Source organism: Callospermophilus lateralis, chromosome 3, assembly GCF_048772815.1.
Source record: "Callospermophilus lateralis isolate mCalLat2 chromosome 3, mCalLat2.hap1, whole genome shotgun sequence".
Taxonomy (NCBI): Eukaryota; Metazoa; Chordata; class Mammalia; order Rodentia; family Sciuridae; genus Callospermophilus; species Callospermophilus lateralis.
In genome coordinates this window covers 35,656,778-35,675,824 of record NC_135307.1, presented here as the reverse complement: position 1 = coordinate 35,675,824, position 19,047 = coordinate 35,656,778, and the positions used below count along the sequence as shown (strand labels likewise).

The 19,047-nt window shown below is 46.0% G+C and overlaps 1 protein-coding gene across 1 annotated transcript; it reads left to right on the top strand.

The window, feature by feature from the left end:
• The first annotated feature begins 349 nt into the window (after positions 1-349).
• Positions 350-10,655, top strand: Ajuba (ajuba LIM protein). The gene is made up of 8 exons (XM_076848163.2): positions 350-1,726; positions 4,476-4,577; positions 6,350-6,417; positions 6,535-6,597; positions 7,648-7,778; positions 7,862-7,913; positions 8,585-8,653; positions 9,112-10,655. Exons 1-8 carry the CDS (start codon positions 691-693, stop codon positions 9,235-9,237), a joined length of 1,647 nt encoding a protein of 548 aa, XP_076704278.1. The 5' UTR covers positions 350-690; the 3' UTR covers positions 9,238-10,655.
• The last annotated feature ends 8,392 nt before the right edge of the window (positions 10,656-19,047 follow it).

Here is a 19,047-nt window from a genome sequence, read left to right as displayed (position 1 = left end):
TCACGGTGTTTGCGCACAACAAGCCTCGATCACCCCTTGCCGAACGCATGACATTCCAGAGTGCCCCTCCGCGCATTCCAACTGCAAATAAAGAGTCCCCATTCTCCCTTCCCTTACACTTTTTCCTGTTTCAATTCTAAAGTGTTGGGGCCACAGCTGCCCAAACTGCCTCTTGCCCTCCTCTCGAGTCCTGTCGAATCTCCACCTGCAGGGCACTTAGCCTTGGTGACCCCCACCTCGCTACGCACCAGAGATCCCTGCGCAGACACCCCCATTGCTCTCGCACACACAGCGCTCCGCCCTTCCAGGAAAGTAGTTCCGGCCGAGCAGACAAAAGTTTGGGAGAGAAGTTCGGTTTGTGCCGAGTGTGAGAGCTAGGGGGGCGGGGGCCCAGAACAGTCTAGTTGTGGGGCGAGTGGACGCGTGAACTGGTAGACCTGCGGACGGGACAGCCGTGGCTGCAGACCCTTCTATCCCCGCTTAACCCCAGATGCTCGGGAGGACGCAGTCCCTCCCTCTGGGGGATGCTGTGGGATTCCCAGCGCCGGAAACCCGGGCCGTCCGCTAAGCCCTTGTGCCTATCCTGTGCCCCTGGGGAACCGGAGTCCGGCTGCAGGGAAAGAGAAGCGGCCGCCGAGACCCTGCAGGGTGCCAGGTGGGGAGGGGGCTGGAGGCCCCAGGCCCGAGGGTATGGAGCGGTTAGGGGAGAAAGCCAGTCGCCTGCTAGAGAAGTTAAGACTCTCGGACTCCGGCAGCGCCAAGTTCGGCCGCAGAAAGGGTGAAGCTAGCCGGTCTGGGTCTGATGGGACCCCCGGACCGGGCAAGGGACGCCTGAGTGGGCTGGGGGGACCTAGGAAATCAGGGCCCCGAGGAGCTACTGGGGGACCCGGGGATGAGACCTTGGAGCCAGCCCGGGAGCAAGGCCCCCAGGACGCTGAGCGGAACCCGCGCGGCTCCTTTGAGGCGCAGCGCTACGAAGGTTCCTTTCCCGGGGGACCGCCGCCCACCCGGGCCTTGCCTCTACCTCAGTCGTTACCCCCAGATTTCCGGCTGGAGACCACGGCTCCGGCCCTGAGTCCCCGCTCCAGTTTCGCCAGTAGCTCAGCCAGCGACGCGAGTAAGCCGTCCAGTCCCCGCGGCAGCCTGCTGCTGGACGGGGCGGGAGCTGGAGGAGCCGGAGGTAGCCGGCCCTGCAGTAATCGTACCAGTGGCATCAGCATGGGCTACGACCAACGCCACGGGAGCCCTCTGCCCGCAGGGCCGTGCCTGTTTGGTCCACCCCTGAGCGGGGCTCTGGTCGGCTATTCCGCCGGAGGGGTCCCGTCTGCCTACCCGGAGCTCCATGCCGCCCTGGACCGACTGTGCGGGGCTGGCCCGCGGGGGTTCGGCTGCCAGGAAAGCCGCCACTCATATCCCCCGGCTCTGGGCAGCCCCGGAGCTTTAGCCGGGGCCGGAGTGGGAGCGGCGGGGCCTTTGGAGAGACGTGGGACTCAACCCGGACGACACTCGGTGACTGGCTACGGGGACTGCGCCGCGGGCGCCCGATACCAGGACGAGCTAACTGCGTTGCTGCGCCTGACGGTAGGCACCGGTGGGCGAGAAGCCGGCGCCCGCGGGGAACCCTCGGGGATTGAACCATCGGGTCTCGAGGAGACGCAGGGTCCGTTCGTTCCGGAGGCTGCCCGGACCCGGATGCGAGAGCCAGAGGCCAGAGAGGACTACTTCGGTAAGTGAGAGTGAAGTGGCTAGGGACTGAGAGGGATCCGTCTCAGCATTTGGCTCTCCAGTGCCCCGACGGCCCAAATTGCCTGTGTCCCGGGGTCCAAGGAGGAGATGCTGGACCAGAAAAAAGAGTCCGGAGGGATGGATGGGGGCGGACCTCAGAGTGCTATCCCCTTCCCACAGGGTTGCAAATGGACCGGGCTAAATTCAAGCCCCCTGATTATCTCGTGAGCCCCAGTTTCTCACGCATTAGAGAACCTTAGGTTTTCGCTGTTGGAGGCCTTGTAAGGAGGGGACCTAGTGAAGCAGTGAGAGCATCCCCCCAACCCCCCCGACTTCCCCTTTCCCGGCGGTGCCCCTACAGGCTTCAGCGTGCCGCGCCCCCACCCCGGCCCTGGCTCCGCCCGCAGGAATTCGGGGAATGCGCGGGTGGGGGGGCGGGAGGGCGGGCAGTTTGCGTGCCGACTCCTGCCCGGGCGCTCCAGGTGCCCGCGGGCGGGGCCCACCGCAGCCGAGGGGTGGGGTGCGCTCGTGCGCCCAGGATCTGGGCGTGTGTGTGGGGGGGAAGGCTTCCTAGAACACGAGGAACCGTGGCCGCTGTCTGGGAAATGGAGCCGAGGAGGAAGGATGGAGCTCCCTGGAACGGAAAACAGGGACCCAGGTGCTGCTCATCCCCAGTCCTGACGAGGTGCGCATGGGCATTGAAGCAGAGATCAGGTGGTACCAGCCTGTTTCCTCATCTTCTGGAAGTGAGGGCAAAAGTCCTGACCACTGGACAACTATCACCCTGGATGGATATCGACCCTGTGTGACTGCCAAAAATAATCTGGCCTGGAGTTCTGGCCTTAACTGCTCAGAATTCAGGCTGAAAGTAGCCCCTTCTTCCTGCTGCTGTTAAGAGAAACCTGGTGGTGGCCTCCTTCACCCACAATACTTGTTGAAGAAGTATTGATTGATTACATGTTTCAGCTAGAGGGTAAAGTGGGATTTTAGACAGTTTTTTAGCCTAACCCCCACAAACTACTTCATCATATAAAGTAATGCTAATCTGATGGTGTAGAGGAGGGCTCAATCCCCAGAACTGTGGGCCTTTTCAGTTTTCCAGGTATCTTCTCCCCTGCTCTCTCACCATCCACATCCCTGCCCTCCATTCCAGGCTGTAGAAGTCCTTGGCTAGAAATGTGAATAGGGAGAGGAACTGCTGCCAGAGAGAGATAGTTGGAGAGGAAGCTCAGAGGTAGTAGACGTGCAGGATGGAAGGGCCTGCATAGTTCAACCCCTAGCCCATTCATTTCTCCCACCATGGGAAAGGAAGGCCTAGAGCAGGTTATGCTAAATTATTTTGATCAAAGGAGACTGAGTGACAGGGCCCATTTAGCAGTTTCCTTTTGAGGCCTAGGAGAGGTATCTGAGAAATAAGTCTCTTTGGCTAAACCATCTGAGCCAAAATGAAGAAAGGAACTCAGAGAAAGTGCAATAAAATAGCAGGATGATTTTAGGTGTGGATATGTTGGGTGAGAGGAGGTAAGTTAGACATGCCTGAGCAGTTTCCTCCTGTCTTTCCCTAGTATCTAAAGCTTCCTTAAAGAATAGCTCTGACAAGACCCCTGGTATGGCAATCTTAGGCAGATCTCCTCTTCCATGAGGAGGACACATTTTTAATTTGGAGATGGAGGTCTCCTATCCCTGGACATCAGGTTGTCTTTCCTGACAGAGCCCCCTACCAGCTTCAGTCCTAGTCTGACTGTACCCTCCTACTGCTGCCCCTAGTAGGGGCCCTCTTCCTTGGCTTCAGCCTTGCCCAGCTGCCAGAGGGTGGGAGCAGGACAGGCCTGGGCCCATCAGTTGCTGCAGCTGCTGCACAGGCTCCCAAGCCCCTGGGCAAAGACTGGGATGGGCCTCAACAGGCAGGGAGTGTGGCAGTGTGCCCAGGGAGAAAGGTGGGGCGGGCCCGTTGGGATCTGCTCCCCAAAGACAGGCCCTAGCCCTCACTCATGGGTCTGGAATTGGGGAGTGGAGGGAAGAAAGAACACACCTAGGAAAGGCGGGTGCCAGACCAGGTGCATGTATCTTAGTAGGGGATGTTGGGGGAACTGCAGCTCAGCTCTGTTTCTTGTGTGATAGATGGCAGGGAGGCACTGGGGATTCTGCCACGTTCCCCCTTCCTGTGCAAACCTGGTCCCTGCATTCTCAGCAGCCACCTCCACACAGGAGTTATGCTCACAAGGCCCTCTGCTGAGCGAGGTCCTACTCTCTGTTCTTGAAAGTGTGCATCAGAGAGAAATCATTCCATACCTCAATAGCAGCTTGTTTTATAGATGGGAAAACTGAAGTTCTGGAGAGGCCTCCTGGGCCTAACTTCCTTTCTGTAGGAAGTTTTTTTTTTCATGTCTTCTGCTGGGCCCCTGTGCATCTCTGACCATTTGTCCCAGACTTGCCTGTTTAGTGTTTTCTGCTTAACAGAAACTAAACATCTGAAGGCCAAGGACCTTATCTTTGACATTCTTCAGAATTGGGTACTGTACTAGGCACAAAATAGATGCTCAGAAAATAAACAAGAATGGAATTACCCCTCCAGAGACCTTGCTACATCCCATTTCTTGCTCTTCTCCTCAGGAGGGAGCCCAGTAAAGAGAGCCTGTGTCCTCTGACACATCAGGAAAAAGCACTCAGGAAAGCTTGGGGATTCCTGGATTTGAACTGGGGTTTGGAGAGGGTGGAAGTGATGCTGACAACCTCTTCTCTCCCCTCAGGCACCTGTATCAAGTGCAACAAAGGCATCTATGGGCAGAGCAATGCCTGCCAGGCCCTGGACAGTCTCTATCACACCCAGTGCTTTGTCTGCTGCTCCTGTGGTGAGTGTGGCTGCCACTCAAGTACTCCCCCTACCTCTCCCCACATCCATGCTTACAAGTGCTGGGGGGAACCAGGGAAGAGCTTGAGCCTCTTCATTTGCTTCAAGACCTTGCTGGGAACTTGGGTTCCTACCATGTATCTGGAGGCCCACAGCTGCCCCACCTTCTCTTGCTTACCCCTTCAGCTCTACCTGGCTTTCCTTCCCCCATGCTGGGTCTGCTTTCTGGAGTCCATCCTCCCTGCCCCTGTTCAGCCTCTTTCCTCTCCAATCCTCCCTCTTTCTTGTGCCTCCCTGCTTGCCCAGCCTGGACTCCCGCCCAGCCCTCCAGTCTCTCCTTGGTGGGGTTTGGTCTTGGGCAGCGAGTTGCCTGGGGCGACAGTGAAAGACTGGAATGTGGGAAGGGTGGGGTGTGGGCTGGGGGAGTAGGGAGCTGTGGGGGGCGGAGAGGGGGTTTTCTCTTGGCTGGTCAGAGTTCAGCCACCTCGCTAGAGTGCAGGCCACCAGGCCATGCCAAGCTGATGACATCACGCTCCAGGAATGCCCGCTGCTGCTGTTAGCTCAGGAGGCCCTCAGTGGGGGGGTGCTCCCAGCAGCCTTAACTCCCCCTACCCCGCCCTCCCTCACCTCTCATTACCCCTTCCCCACTGCTTACCCATTCTGATTCTTTTGCTAAACCTTTAATCTCCTATCTCTGCCTGTCTGACTCCAGCACTCAGCTTTTCTCTCATTCCCCCAGCTTCTGCCTGGTTCTTTTTAGGCTCCTCCATCTGTCTTTTATAGGGCCTCTTCTGGATATGTCTGTCTTTCCTTCTCTTTCCTCCCCTATGTCATGAGTTTCTAAGTCAGGTCTTCTAAACTACCAGACAGCTGGAAGTGGAAATTTTGATGGGAAGAGGGCGAAAGATAGGAAAATTGACTATTCTCCACCAGTTCTCACTCCTCCCTCATCCCTGACAATTGAGACAGCACAGAGCAGTTCCTGGGTAGTTGGTCAGATGGGAAATGGTCCTGCCTTGTCTGCTTGCAAAAAGTCCTGGGCTGCCTTTGATCCTGAAGATTCTGGGTCCCTCCAAGTTTGAGGAAACAGACCAGTACATCAGGCAAGGGTACCCATTTTGATCCCAACAAAGCACTTTGTTCCTGCAGTAACTCCAGTATGTCCTGACTTCCATAGTCTATCTCAAGAAGCTAGACAGGTCTTTGAGCACAGGATGTCTGTGCTGAGGCAAAGATACTCCTAGGTTGAAAGGCTGTGACAATTTGATTTTTTTTTTTAATATTTTTAGTTGTAGTTGGATATAATATCTTATTTTATTTATTTTCATGTGGTGCTAAGGCTCATACCCAGTGTCTCACACATGCTAGGCAAGCGCTCTACCACTGAGCCACAACTCCAGCCTCGACAATGTGATTTTTTTTTTTCCATGCACATTGTACAGCACCTAGCTCAGAAATCCTTTCTATGTATTCCAGCATGCAGTTGGCTTTGTTCTCCCAGGTGGCTTTCTATGTACTGGGCACTGGAGGGGAAAGCATTCATTTGGGGGAGGATGGTAGAGAACTGTTGAGGATGCAGGAGCCAAAGGAGTGAGGAGAGAAGTTGGCTGGAATGCAGTCAAAGCAAATTGGAGGGGTGTGGGAAGGAAAAGCACTAATGGGCAGTTTAATCACACTATGCCTGTACAGTGCATCACTGGGTAGCAAGAATACCAGAGTGGGCCTTGTGCCTGGGCTGTGGGATAGGTTCAAGCTCCTCTCCGTTGGTTCTAGGGAGAACTTTGCGCTGCAAGGCTTTCTACAGTGTCAACGGCTCTGTGTACTGTGAGGAAGATTATCTGGTGAGTGAGTGGTCCCCTGGATGTGGAACTGGCTCTCACTGGAACTCCCTTATTAGCAACCCACCAGAGTTCTGCCCATCATTTTCAGCTGGTAACATCCACCTGTCTTTTCTCTAGTTTTCAGGGTTTCAGGAAGCAGCTGAGAAGTGCTGTGTCTGTGGTCACTTGATTTTGGAGAAGGTAGGGGATGTGTCTTCTGCTGATCCTGTGAAACTGCAGGAAAGAAACCCATCACCAGATGAATCACCTTCTTGCCATTCCTCCCCAGAGCAATTGTTTATAGTGCCTTCCCTATCCCCCTGAGATGGAGTCCCATCCTAGGCTTCTGTGACCTGACCTTTCTCTGATGCTGCAGGCACAACCAGGCCCTCCAGCCTGAGCTAGAAGTGTGGTGTCCTGGGTCTTTTTATTTATTTATTTAATTTTTAGTTGTAGATGGACACAATACCTTTATTCTATTTATTTATTTTTATGTGGTGCTGAGGGTCGAACCCAGTGCCTCATACGCGCTAGGTGCACATTCTACCACTGAGCTACAACCCCAACCCCATATCCTGGGTCTTAATCCCTATTCTTATACTGGTTGAATCAGTTAAAACTCAGTTTTCTTTTCTATAAAAAGAAGGGTTTGGATCAGATCAATGAATCTAATCCTGGCAGCCTAGCAGATAACATGGGAAGAATAAAAATATATATATAATATATTGTTTAATGTGGGGTTCCCTCACCAGAATTGTGAATTGTGATAGAAGATTGAGGTAGAACCCACTCATTGGTGTTTGTTTTGTTGTTTTGTTTTGTTTTTAAATTATTGATCTACATCCCCAGTCCTTTTTATTTTTTAATTTGAGACAGGGTCTTGCTAAATTGCTGAGCATATCTTTAAGTTGTTGAGGCTGGTCTCGAACTTTCGAGTCCTTCTGCCTTAGCCTCCCAAGTTGCTGGGATTACTACTGGTGAGCTCTGCTGTGACCTGGCTGCATTGGTAATTTTTTAAAAGCTCCCTAGGTGATCCTAGTATTGTAGCCAGGTTTGAACTCTAATGACTCAGTTGGTCTCTACTACTTTTTACAGGGCATCTATGTTTAAGACTCCTTGGTCCCCTCAAATTACATGTAAGCTTACAGGAAGGGGTTGGACAAGGTTAGTGGGAGCAGTAAGGAACATAAAGGGTAGCTAGAGAGCTGGGGCTGGAAGGAAACTAACTAATTCTTCCACCCCATGAGCCAGATCCTTCAGGCAATGGGGAAGTCCTATCACCCAGGCTGCTTCCGATGCATCGTTTGCAACAAGTGCCTAGATGGCGTCCCCTTCACAGTGGACTTCTCCAACCAGGTGTACTGTGTCACTGACTACCACAAGTGAGTCCAACCCTGGGGGTGTCATGTGGAACTGGGTCCAGGGATTCTTCAATCTCAGCTCATCACTAGTTTTTTTCTTTTAGAAATTATGCCCCTAAGTGTGCAGCCTGTGGTCAACCCATCCTCCCTTCAGAGGTCAGTATGTCTGGGTTCTTCTGCAAGGTAGCCAGTGCTGCTGCCTCTAAGAAAGGGTAAGGATATGTGGCCTGGGTTCCCTTGGGAAGTGGTGGTGCTGAGGAATGCACTCTAGGAAGATTCCCGTGTGACTTTGCTCTTGGGGTCACCACCCTGACCCTAACATCCGGGCCTGGACTGTCCAATAGCCTCAAGGGGCTCAGATTCCATATCTTCCATCCCAATCCCAACAGAGGAGAGCTTTCAGTGAGGTTGAGGTCATCGAATCCCAAAGTAGGGGCTGGAAAAAGGTGAAAGAATCTTCAAGGCTGGTAGCATGGAACCAGAGATGATTTAAGTTGTAGGTATGCTTAGGGAGGGAAGCCAAAGGCCCTTGAGGAATCGGACCCTATTGGTCCTCTTTGCCCTCAGTTTGGCCTACTTTATTTATATTCTGTGCCGCTTACCCCCTCTCTTCACATAGGAGCATGGGGGAAGCACCAAGGAGGGGGAGGGGAAGTGCCCCGAGGATTTGCCAAAGCATCTCAAAGCTACCTATGATTATTTGATTGTAGAGAGACTCTGGTGGCCTTGGTCCATCTTCCTATCGGTGCAGGAGGAGTCCTGTGCAGAGGGAGGGAAGTTGGAGGTGCCATGCTGCTCTCATCTCCATGGGGGTCTGCATTTTTCAGGGCTGTGAGGACATTGTGAGGGTGATATCCATGGACCGTGATTATCACTTTGAGTGCTACCACTGTGAGGTGAGTGTTGGGGTCCAGGGCAGAAAAATGGAATTGGGAGGGAGGGGATGAGTTAAGTACTAGAACAGGTATGCTTCTTTCTCGGAGAAAACCAGGAAGGTGTCCTGACTTATCTCTGGTCTTTTGCTCGTCCTCCAGTCACTCTCTCTATTCCTAGTATTTAAGTCTCTCTGAATCTGGCTTCCCCAGATTCAAGACTTTTTTTAAGACTAGGGAACTCCTGCTAACTGCTGGAAATGGGGGCTTGTCTCATTATTTCTGCAGCTGCAGCGACACCTGGTGTCCAGATGAGGTATTTCTTAGGTTTCTCTTCCAACTTCCCACTGGCAAGCCCTACCCACCAACCCCAACCCTTACTTCCAGTCTTTAGGAGTCTAGTGTTGAGCGGGGCAGACTCTTAGATGTCCTCAGTGTCCAGGGTTCCTGGGCAAAGGTGAACTAGGTTCTTTCTTCCCCAGGACTGCCGGATGCAGCTGAGTGACGAGGAAGGCTGCTGCTGTTTCCCTCTAGATGGGCACTTGCTCTGCCACGGCTGTCACATGCAGCGACTCAATGCCCGACAGCCCCCTACCAACTATGTCTGAGCTGCAGTCACCACTGTTGCCATCGCCATCATTGACAAATTTCTCTGGCCAGTGGGGCCCTTCTGAGGCTGAGGCAAGGATACATTGCAATCCTGGCAGAATAGTCCTCTGGGGAGGGCCTCAAGGGCCAGGGACCCAAAGAACATAACATTCCAAATGGATGTGGAGTAAGAATATTCTGATTGCCAGGGTGGGGATGACTGGTCTTCCCACATGTGCATCCTGATCTATTGCATATGCTCAGACGGGTTCCATGCTTTCTGGACGTCTGATTATGATGTATATCTCCAGTGTATGTTCGTACATAAGTCAAGCAATGTTCTCGATTATGGGAGGAGAGGACATCGTGGGAATGCCTCATTTTTTGTGACCCACACATGGCATCAGACTTGGGTCACAGTCTCCTATCTCTATATCTGGATGAAGAGGTGGAAATCCTGGACTTTATTAACAAGTTATTTCTTAGCCTTTTTCTTTCTAAGAACCAGGAAAGCTCCTCATCCCTCTGCTGGGAATGGAGACCAACTCCTGGTGGCCCTGCTGCCGGTATTGCCTGTTTCTCAGGGACTCATGTGGGCCTGTACTTGGTTGCTCTTCTGCTTAGTTGGGGAGGTAATGAGCAGGTCTCTCTGTGTGTAGCTTATTGGGCGGGATGTCTAGGAAGCTTCAGGCTGGTCCCTCTCCCTACACACTCCCAGGTTTAGGTGCACTGAGCCCTACAGCCCAGTATATGTGCACATGGGTGCATTCATACATGTGTGTGTGCTTGCCTGCATACACTCACAGTTATTCCCTTCTTCTCAGGTCATTCTTATACTTGGTTCTCTAGCAGTAGCTCCAGACCTGCCATCTCTCAGAGGGATCTCAAATTATATACACTGCAACCCCAAAACTCAGGTTGGGGGGGGAGCAGGAGGGAGCAAAACATGTTGATTCTAGTCAGTTTGGCTGAAACTTGAATTCACCTAAAGCTAGAGCTCTTAAAATTTATGCTTAAAGTTCAGTTCATTTAATGACCGATTTGCCAGAATCTCAGTTCCCTTTTGGGTGTTTGTATATTCTTTTAGATATTCTATTCTTTTTTGTCATGCTTTGGGTATTTCAAGGACTTACATCTGTTCATCCAAGAGTTACTCCTGAGTTAACAGCAACATAAAATTATCAAATTTGCAGCACTTTGTAAATGAGATTTCTTGGATGTCTTTTGCTATATTATCTACATTTCAAACACTTTTTTTTAAAAAAAGTTTAAAGTTTCTAGCAATAAATACAATTGACACAAACATTTTGTGTATCCCTTTTTGTGTTTTGTAGTCCAGTATTTCTTTATAGTTAGATGCCTTTAAAAATGTAATGGAGCTGGGCTCAGTGGTGCAAACCTGTAATCACAGCAGCTTGGAAGGCAGGAGGATCCCAAATTCAAGGTCGGCCTCAGCAACTGAGGTCCTAAAGAACTTAGCAAGACCCTGTCTGGGGATGTTGCTCAGTGGTTAAGCACCCCCTGGGTTCAATCCCCAGTGCCAAAAAAAAAAAAAAAAAAGGAATGGAGTTCAGTAGGACTTTGATGCTTTGGTCTGACTTCTGTATTACTGCTGTTAAAATGTTAAAATGCCAATATATCATAAACAAATGAATAGGCATGAGGCATACTCCATTTACTAACAATTAAAGGTCATATAGACAATAGCAGTAATAAGTAAAAAGGGTGAATCTGCTAAGTCTTTCAAAATGCTGCAGATTTGATATATATTCATTTTAGGCTAATTGTAGATGAATTGATTTTTTTTTTTTCCTCTTTTGTGGTGCTGGGGATTAAACACAGGGCCTTGTGCATGTGAAGCAAGCACTCTACCAACTGAGCTATATTCCCAGCCAGATCCATTTTCTTAACCTCTATCACTTAGTCTCATACTGAAAATGCTGACTCCTCAGGACAGACATTCCACACTTGGGGATTATTCCAAGATGATGTCCAGTCATCCTGGGAATTCCATAAAAGGGGCCTCTGAGTGAGAGGGGGAGAGGTCAGGTTCATTCAACAGGGTACTAGTGGGTGAAATGTACTTCTTAGAGATAAATTTTCTTTTTCTTTCTTTTTTTTTTTTTTTTTTTTTTGTGGGGCTGGGGATTGAACCCAGGGTCTTGTGCATGCTAGGCAAGCACTCTACCAACTGAGCTATATCCCCAGCCCTTAGAGATAAATTTTCTAAAACTAGACTACTTGTTCTGTAGGCCTGGGGAAACCAAAAAACTTGTGTAGCTTTACATCTGTCCCTTCAGTTTTTTTTTTTTTTTTTTTTTTTTTTACTCTGGGGATCCTAACTGCTCTGTCATCTGACCTTTTGTTTCTTGTGATTTTGGCCTCCCTCTGTTCCTAATCTAACTGGATCTTTTCCTTCTAGGTCTGTGCTGATCTGTCTCAGCCCTGGGACTCCCTAAGACACTTCTTGCCAATAGGCTGCTATTCCTCTCTTCCCAAGGAAGACATAACACCTTAGAAGAGCAGGCTGTGATAGAATAACCCCAGCTGCCCCACATCATCAGTGGTGGGCTCCCCATGTGTGTCCTGCATCCCACCCTGGAGCCTCCATTTTTCCTGTTTGCTGGGAGACTACTCCTCTTTAATTAATAGTGAGAAATTCATGAGGTAGTGTGAAGGTAGACACTGTTTGGTCAACTTGCCACCCAATTTTCATCAGCAGCCACTAGTTCTGAGGTGAAGAAAGGGTCTGACAGCAGAGTTAAACACTTTGCTCTGGACACTTCTAGTTGCCATGGGCCCAAATGTGGATTATCAAGAACTAGGCTGGGGAGGTTCTCTCTCTGCTTAAGTCCTTAGAGACCTGACTGTCCTGCCCTCCACCACCTGGAGCTCTTGAGGCTAGGGAAATGCCAAGATTCCATTTATAATTAGATTGGGGATTCCTCAGTCTGGGAGGAGGTAGAGAAAGCTATATCTAAGCACATAAAGCCAGTTGGATAAGGCCTTCAGACTGTACCTATAAACAAAAAGAAGAGCAATAGTATTGAAATAAAAGATTGGGGGGAAAAAAAACAGGTAAGCTAAAACGTCTTTATTTAGTTTTTCGTTTTAGAAACACCAATAAATACCCTAGAGCTGGCTGGGGTTATTCAGAGCTCTTATGATAAGGCTCCACAAAGGTCTAGCCAATCTCAGTCCTCTCTGATATTTTCTACTTTGCAGACTGGGCCTCTGCTGTGCCAATCTTATTGAGGACCTTGGAACATGTGCATTTGGCCCCAATTGTAAAGGACTAAGGCTTGACCTTGAAAACAAAAGCAAGTTGTTACTGGGACTTTTAGATGAGATCAGTCTAACTGTGATAGGAGAACAATCATCAGAGGCAAATTCTGTTTACTGCAGGTGTTATTTCACCTCCATTCTTACTTGGAAAGGATAGTGCTGACCCAAATGAAGGGAACCAGGGTGCCATACAAGCAGGGAGGGACAGGTCAGGAGGAATAACTACTGAAAGGTACTAGTTAGGCTTAGGAGGTTAGAACCAAGAGAGGTTGATTTTAGAAAATAATCCAGTTACCTCATTTTATTAATGAAGAAATAGAAACTGAGTGATGATGTGATTTACCCAAGGTCACAGCTGAATGAAGACTAACTTTTGAAGACTAATAAAGGACTGTTTCCCTCTCTTCCTATGTTTCATCACAGGAACTCCACAAGTGAGCAGAAAAGCTTTATTTATCATTGTAAGTGAGATTCACACTTCATTATGACAGAGAATGCAGGAAAGACAAGAAACACGAGCAACAATATTGAAAACTTTGGGTTCTTACCAGTGCTTTTTCGTTAATTAGGACTAACTAGTCAAAGTACCTTTAGTAGGACTTTAGGAAAAGCACGAGAAATATATTGCAAGACAGTCCCTGCCCTTGAGGAGGTCACAGTCTAGCCAGAGAGACACACACATAAAATGACTTGAGAAGATTACAAGCAACTTGTCAACAAGTGCAAAGTAATTGATTGTTACAAATAAAAGACCTAATGCCGCAGGGTACAGAGCATTGATGAGTGAGACTTTGGTTTTGACTGTAGATCAGAAGGTGACAGCAATCAGGCTAAATTCTGCCCCCAAATGCATTGAGTTTAGACCACTGGAAGAATTGTTGCTGTTATTCTTGGTGCTGGATATTGGACTCAGGGCCTTTGTGCATGCTAACACACTCTGCCACTGAGTTTATACCCCCAGCCCTGTCTATTTTCTTTTTAATATTTTATTAGTTGTTGGTGGACCTTTATTTACTTTTATGTGGTGCTGAGAATCGAACCCAGTGCCTCACACATGCTAGGCAAGTGCTCTACCACTGAGCTACAGCCCTAGCCCTATTTTCTTTTTTTTATATTAAACCCTAGTTGATAAGAAGAAAATGCCAGCTAATAAGTGCAGAAGAAAAGATAGAATTGGAGGGGCAGGGAAGCATTTTGTGAACTCCAATAGAATTATTGATTCTGGCAAAAATTATTAATTAGTGTTTTAAAAAAAATAGGTGAGGCTGGGCCTGGTGGTGCATGTCTGGAATACCAGCTATTCAGGATGCTGAGGCAGGAGGGTTGTCAGTTCAAAAGCAATCTGAGCAAGACCCTGACTCAAAATTTGAAAAAAGGGATGGAATGGAGCTTAGTGGTATAGTGCTTGCCTAGCATGTGCAAGGTGCCGAGTTGAATCCCTAATACAGAAAAAAAAAAAAAAAAGTTGAAACTGCTGAGAGACTTAAGGGGTTAACAATTCAATGCACAGTTTTGGATTCTCTATTGGTATAAATAAATTACTATAGAAGATATTTTGAGTCAATTAGAAACATTGAAATATGGACAGGAGATTAGTTTAGGTGAAGATTTACTGAGCTAGAACAATCAAAATCATTAACAAGGGGCTGGGGTTGTGGCTCAGTGGTAGAGTACTCACCTAGCATGCACGGGCACTGGGTTGGATTCTCAGCACCACATAAATGTAAAATGGGGATAGTGTGTCCACCTAAAACTAAAAGTAAATAAATAAATAAAATTAACAAGCAGGTTCCAAATCCATATTTGTAGGATAATCACATTTTGTTTTTAAAATGTCTACCCGGGCACAGTGGTGCATGCCTGTAATCCCAGTGGCTCAGGAGGCTGAGACAGGAGGATCGGGAGTTCAAAGCCAGCCTCAGCAAAGGCAAGGTTCTAAGCAACTCAGTGAGACCTTGTCTCTAAATAAAATACACAATAGGACTGGGAATGTGGCTCAGTGTTTGAGTGCCCCTGAGTTCAATGCCCAGTACCAAAAAATAAAATGTCTATTTATTTGTGAATAAAAAATCTAAAAGGATTTTCACTAAGATGTTATCAGTGATATGAGTGATGAGAATATGTTTTTTGTTATCCTACATTTTCTATTTGTATGCAATACATGTGTATTGCCTCAATAATAAAAGTAAGCTATTACAAATAAAATAACTTGTTGCCAACATTTACAATTTGGGAGATTTCATATAAAAATTTGATTCTTATTTGTGAAGAACTGCATCTCTAAAGTTTTTTGAATAATCAGAAGATATATCACCCTGGGCTTCCATTACCACTTGGCAGCAGTGGCTTTGCTGTTGCCACTCTATAGAGTGACCACACACATCACTAGACATCAGGTCTAGATGTCCACTGGAATTGAATGATGGATGATCCTTTTTTTTTTTTTTTTTTTTTTTTTTTAGTATTTATTTAGTATTTAGTATTATTTGCGGACACAACATCTTTGTTTGTATGTGGTGCTGAGAATCGAACCCGGGCTGCACGCATGCCAGGCGAGCACGCTACCGCTTGAGCCACATCCCCAGCCCCCTTTTTTTTTTTTTTAAGAGTTTTATTTTAATTCTTTAATACCCAGCATGCATTCCTCATTTCTTTGTGTGTAAGGGGTCGGGGTGGTCTATGAAAGTCGGGGTGGAACCCAGGGCCATGGCACATACTAGGCTAGCACTCTGCCACTGAGCTACATCCTAGCCCTGATGGGTACACCAGTCCTGATAGGTACTTCTTTATTTGATATATTCCCTTAGTTTACCTAGTCACAGTACCCACACTCTAAAGTCTGTCCTTCACACATTGTATACCTGCCTGGCTCCTGTAGATGTTAAGGGCAGTAACTCTTGATTTGGATGATTCTGATGAGTTCCCTATCTATACAGTCTTCAATTGTTAATCATTTAAAGAAACCAATATATTAGTTTTGAAATGCTACCCAAGAAAAAAACATCAATTCCAGAATGATCTGTGCCTTCCTTTTTTTCTTTTTTTTTTTTTTAAATAAGGCAAACCAGTCATGGGAAACCCAGATGTAATAATCTCCTTAGCTACTCTGGTTGCATATTGTAAATTAGATGAGAAAAATTTATCTTTGGTAAATAGAATATAGAAAGTATACTAAATTGCCAACTTCTTCAAAGTTTTGCTTTTTTTTTTTTTTAACCAAAATACGTAATCATAGAAGACATTTCAAAATTCACAATGTTAAGTTCTTCCCAGGCATAAAACTCTAAATGCCCTTTGGATGGTCTGTTTCTCCCAATGGTTCTAATAAGATTTTTTTTTTTTTTTTAAAGGAAGAGTGAGAGAGAATTTTTTTTTTAATGTTTATTTATTTATTTATTTATTTTAGTTTTCGGCCGACACAACATCTTTGTTTGTATGTGGTGCTGAGGATCAAACCCTGGCCAGGCGAGCGCGCTACCGCTTGAGCCACATTTCCAGCCCCTCTAATAAGATTTTTTGAAGGAGAAAATCTCCCCCATATGCAACTCAGTGTAAGACAGTGTTACCATTAGTTTAAAATCCAGGGAAATACTTTTATCAGCTTGGCACACGCTTTCAAATTATAGCAGCATACCCAATTGTTATAACAAGAACTGCACACGTGTTTCCTGTCTAGCTTTTCAAAATGATACACTAGTCTTCCTCTCTGATTCCTCTCATATTCCTTTGGTAAAAACTGTTACTGTTTCAGTCTGTCCCATTTTTTAGTCAAATTTCTCATTTTTTTTTAATATCTAAAATTTCTTATCAGGCCTAGTTTATATGCTAGTTCTCTGTAGGTTCTCAAAGTAAAACCAGTTTATATAACAAGTTTCTGTGATCAGATAGGCAACCCTTGAAAACACAAAGGGCAGGGTTTGAAATCTTCTTTGAAGCATTAAGCAATTGCAAAAATGGCACATTATGAACATTTGTTCTGAAATTTTCATTTGATGCCATAGGTTGATTACATATTTTATCTTCTTGTTTTCTTCTCAAATCATGTACTTAACAATGGGCATGAAATTTTCTGGCTTAGTCATCAATCGTTGTCACTCTGAATACCTTCATTTTCCACTCTTGAAAATAATTCTGAAATCTTTTGACTGCAAGTAAAATTTTTTCTTCCTGAAACTAGTTTCTCAGTCCATAATATCAAAATATATTCAAATACTTTCAAAGTGGTATAGTAAGGGAGGATTGAACCCAAAGATGCTTTACCACTGAGCTACATCCCCAGCCCTTTTTATTTTTTCTTTGTTTATTTATTTTTTGGTGGTGCTTGGGATTGAACCCAGAGCCTTGTGCGTGGGAGGCAAGCATTCTACCAACTAAGCTGTATACCCAGCCCCCACCCCCAACCCTTTTTATTTTGAGACAGGGACTCACTAAATTGATGAGGCTGGCTTTGAACTTGCAATATCCTTGTAAATTTTCATTCTTCTTGGTAATTTTATTTTATGTTTTCAGTACTGGGGTTCTCTACCACTAAGCTGTATCCCAGTCCTTTTTAGTTTTTGTTGTTGTTGCTTGTTTATTTTTCAGGGCTGGGGATTGAACCAGGGCCTCCATATTTGGGAAAGTACTTTACCGCTGAGCCACATCCTCAGCCCCTTTTTAGTTTTTGTTTTGAGAGAGTCTGGCAAACTTGTCTCAAAATTGCAATTCTCCTGCCTCAGCCTCCTTAGTATCTGGAATTCCAGGCTCTTCTTTGTAATTTTAAACAATGCAACAAAGAACTGTTCAAGTCTGAAAAGTTAAGTGAACTTTTTCTCAGACTCCCATTTACATTTATCATCAAGTTAAGAACATATCTATGGCAGGAAGATAGCAAGTTCAAAGCCAGCCTCATCAGTTTAGTTAGACTCTGTCTCAAAACAAAAAGATCAAAAGGGCCAGAATATAGCTCAGTGGTATAGCATCCCAGTACTCCAAAAAAAAAAAAAGCATACTTGAGCATGTCTTGGCCACAGCATTAAAGAGCACTTAAGAAGCTGAATGATTGTATTTTGCATATGGCATACCAGAAACTGAGATGAACAACACTGATGACATTGACCTATAAAGGCCAAGCATTCCACAGAAGAAACAAAACCATTTAAGGTATTAGAACTGGGGGAGGGGAGTGTTTAAAAATTTATTATTTCAACAAATAAATTCATTTTTTCAACAAATAAATGCCTCTTATCCTATATGCCCTGAGATTGATAACTTGGGGTGATAGAGGAAGTGCCTCCTTGAATACAAACCCAAACAAATCAAGATTTTAAAGGAGATTTCATATTACCTCTCAACAACAAAAAAGACATGAACTTAAAAAAATGAATTATTGATACTAGTAACATGTATGAATCTCAAAAGTAATTATGCTGAATGAAAAAAAAAAAACAAGCCAACAAAAAGGAGTATTTATTTATAAAAATCTAGAAAGTACAAACTAACTTATAATGGCAGGGAGCAAATCAGAGGTTGACCAAAGATAGAAAAGATGGAGAGGAATTGCAGAGGGACATAAATACACTTTTATTTTTATTTTTTAGTTACCAGGGATTGAAACTATGGGTGCTTTACCGTTAAGTTACATTCCCAGTCATTTGTATCTTTTATTTTGAGACAGGTTCTTGCTAAGTTTCAAAGGGTCTCTTTGTCAACCCTGGCCTCGAATTGCAATCCTCTTGCCTCAGCTTCAACCAGTTGCTGGGATTACAGGCATGTGCCACCATATCCAGCACAAAGAAACTTTAGGAGGGCGATGAATATTTTCATTATCTTGAGTAGTGATGGGTTCACTGGCATATAATTATAGCAAAATTTATTTAATTGTACACTTTAAATATCGTATGCCAAAAAACCTCAAGAAAGCTTAAAAATATGTTCTGGAAAATGGGAAGGAGAAAGACAGAAAAGTGGGGAAGAGAGAGAAAATTCTAGGACCTCTCTTCATAATTCTTTCTTGCTCAAGGACACAAGATGGTGTCTGATTGTAAGATTTTTTTTCACAGTACTTCACTGCATTTTTAACTGCCAGGATGGTCTATAAGCCTCAACTTTAGTCTTATGCTAGTCCATAAAATCCCTCATGCTGGTTCTATCTCCTCTTGGACCTGAAATGCAGTTTATACTTCTTGTCTCTGCCTCCATTTGCTGGGATGTTTCTTCCGTTCTAAATGATCCAAATTTTTTCTCTCCTTTCAGGCCTAGCGAAAATAAGATTTATTTCACAGTCTTTCCTATCTGTTTCTGCAGAAAAAAATTCTGTATTCTCTTCAAGTTTCTCTAGTTTTTTTAATCTAAACTGCTCTTTTGACACCTATTTGCTGCCTTGTATTATTTTCTTTTCATGTGCATCTTCTCAACAAGACTATGAACTTCTTCAGAGCAGAGACTAAGTCATATATATATATTTTTGTCTCTGCCAAGGCACTTAATAATAAGTGCTTAATAAGTGTCAATTTAAAACATCTCACTTTTGTAGTCTTTCCAATGCACTTTCTAGCCATTATCTC

Coding starts and splice junctions, on each gene's coding strand:
- Ajuba (XM_076848163.2), top strand. CDS start 691: ATGGAGCGGTTAGGGGAGAAAGCCAGTCGCCTGCTAGAGAAGTTAAGA. Junction 6,418..6,534: donor ACTGTGAGGAAGATTATCTG/GTGAGTGAGTGG, acceptor TCTTTTCTCTAG/TTTTCAGGGTTTCAGGAAGC. Junction 7,779..7,861: donor TGTGTCACTGACTACCACAA/GTGAGTCCAACC, acceptor TTTTTCTTTTAG/AAATTATGCCCCTAAGTGTG.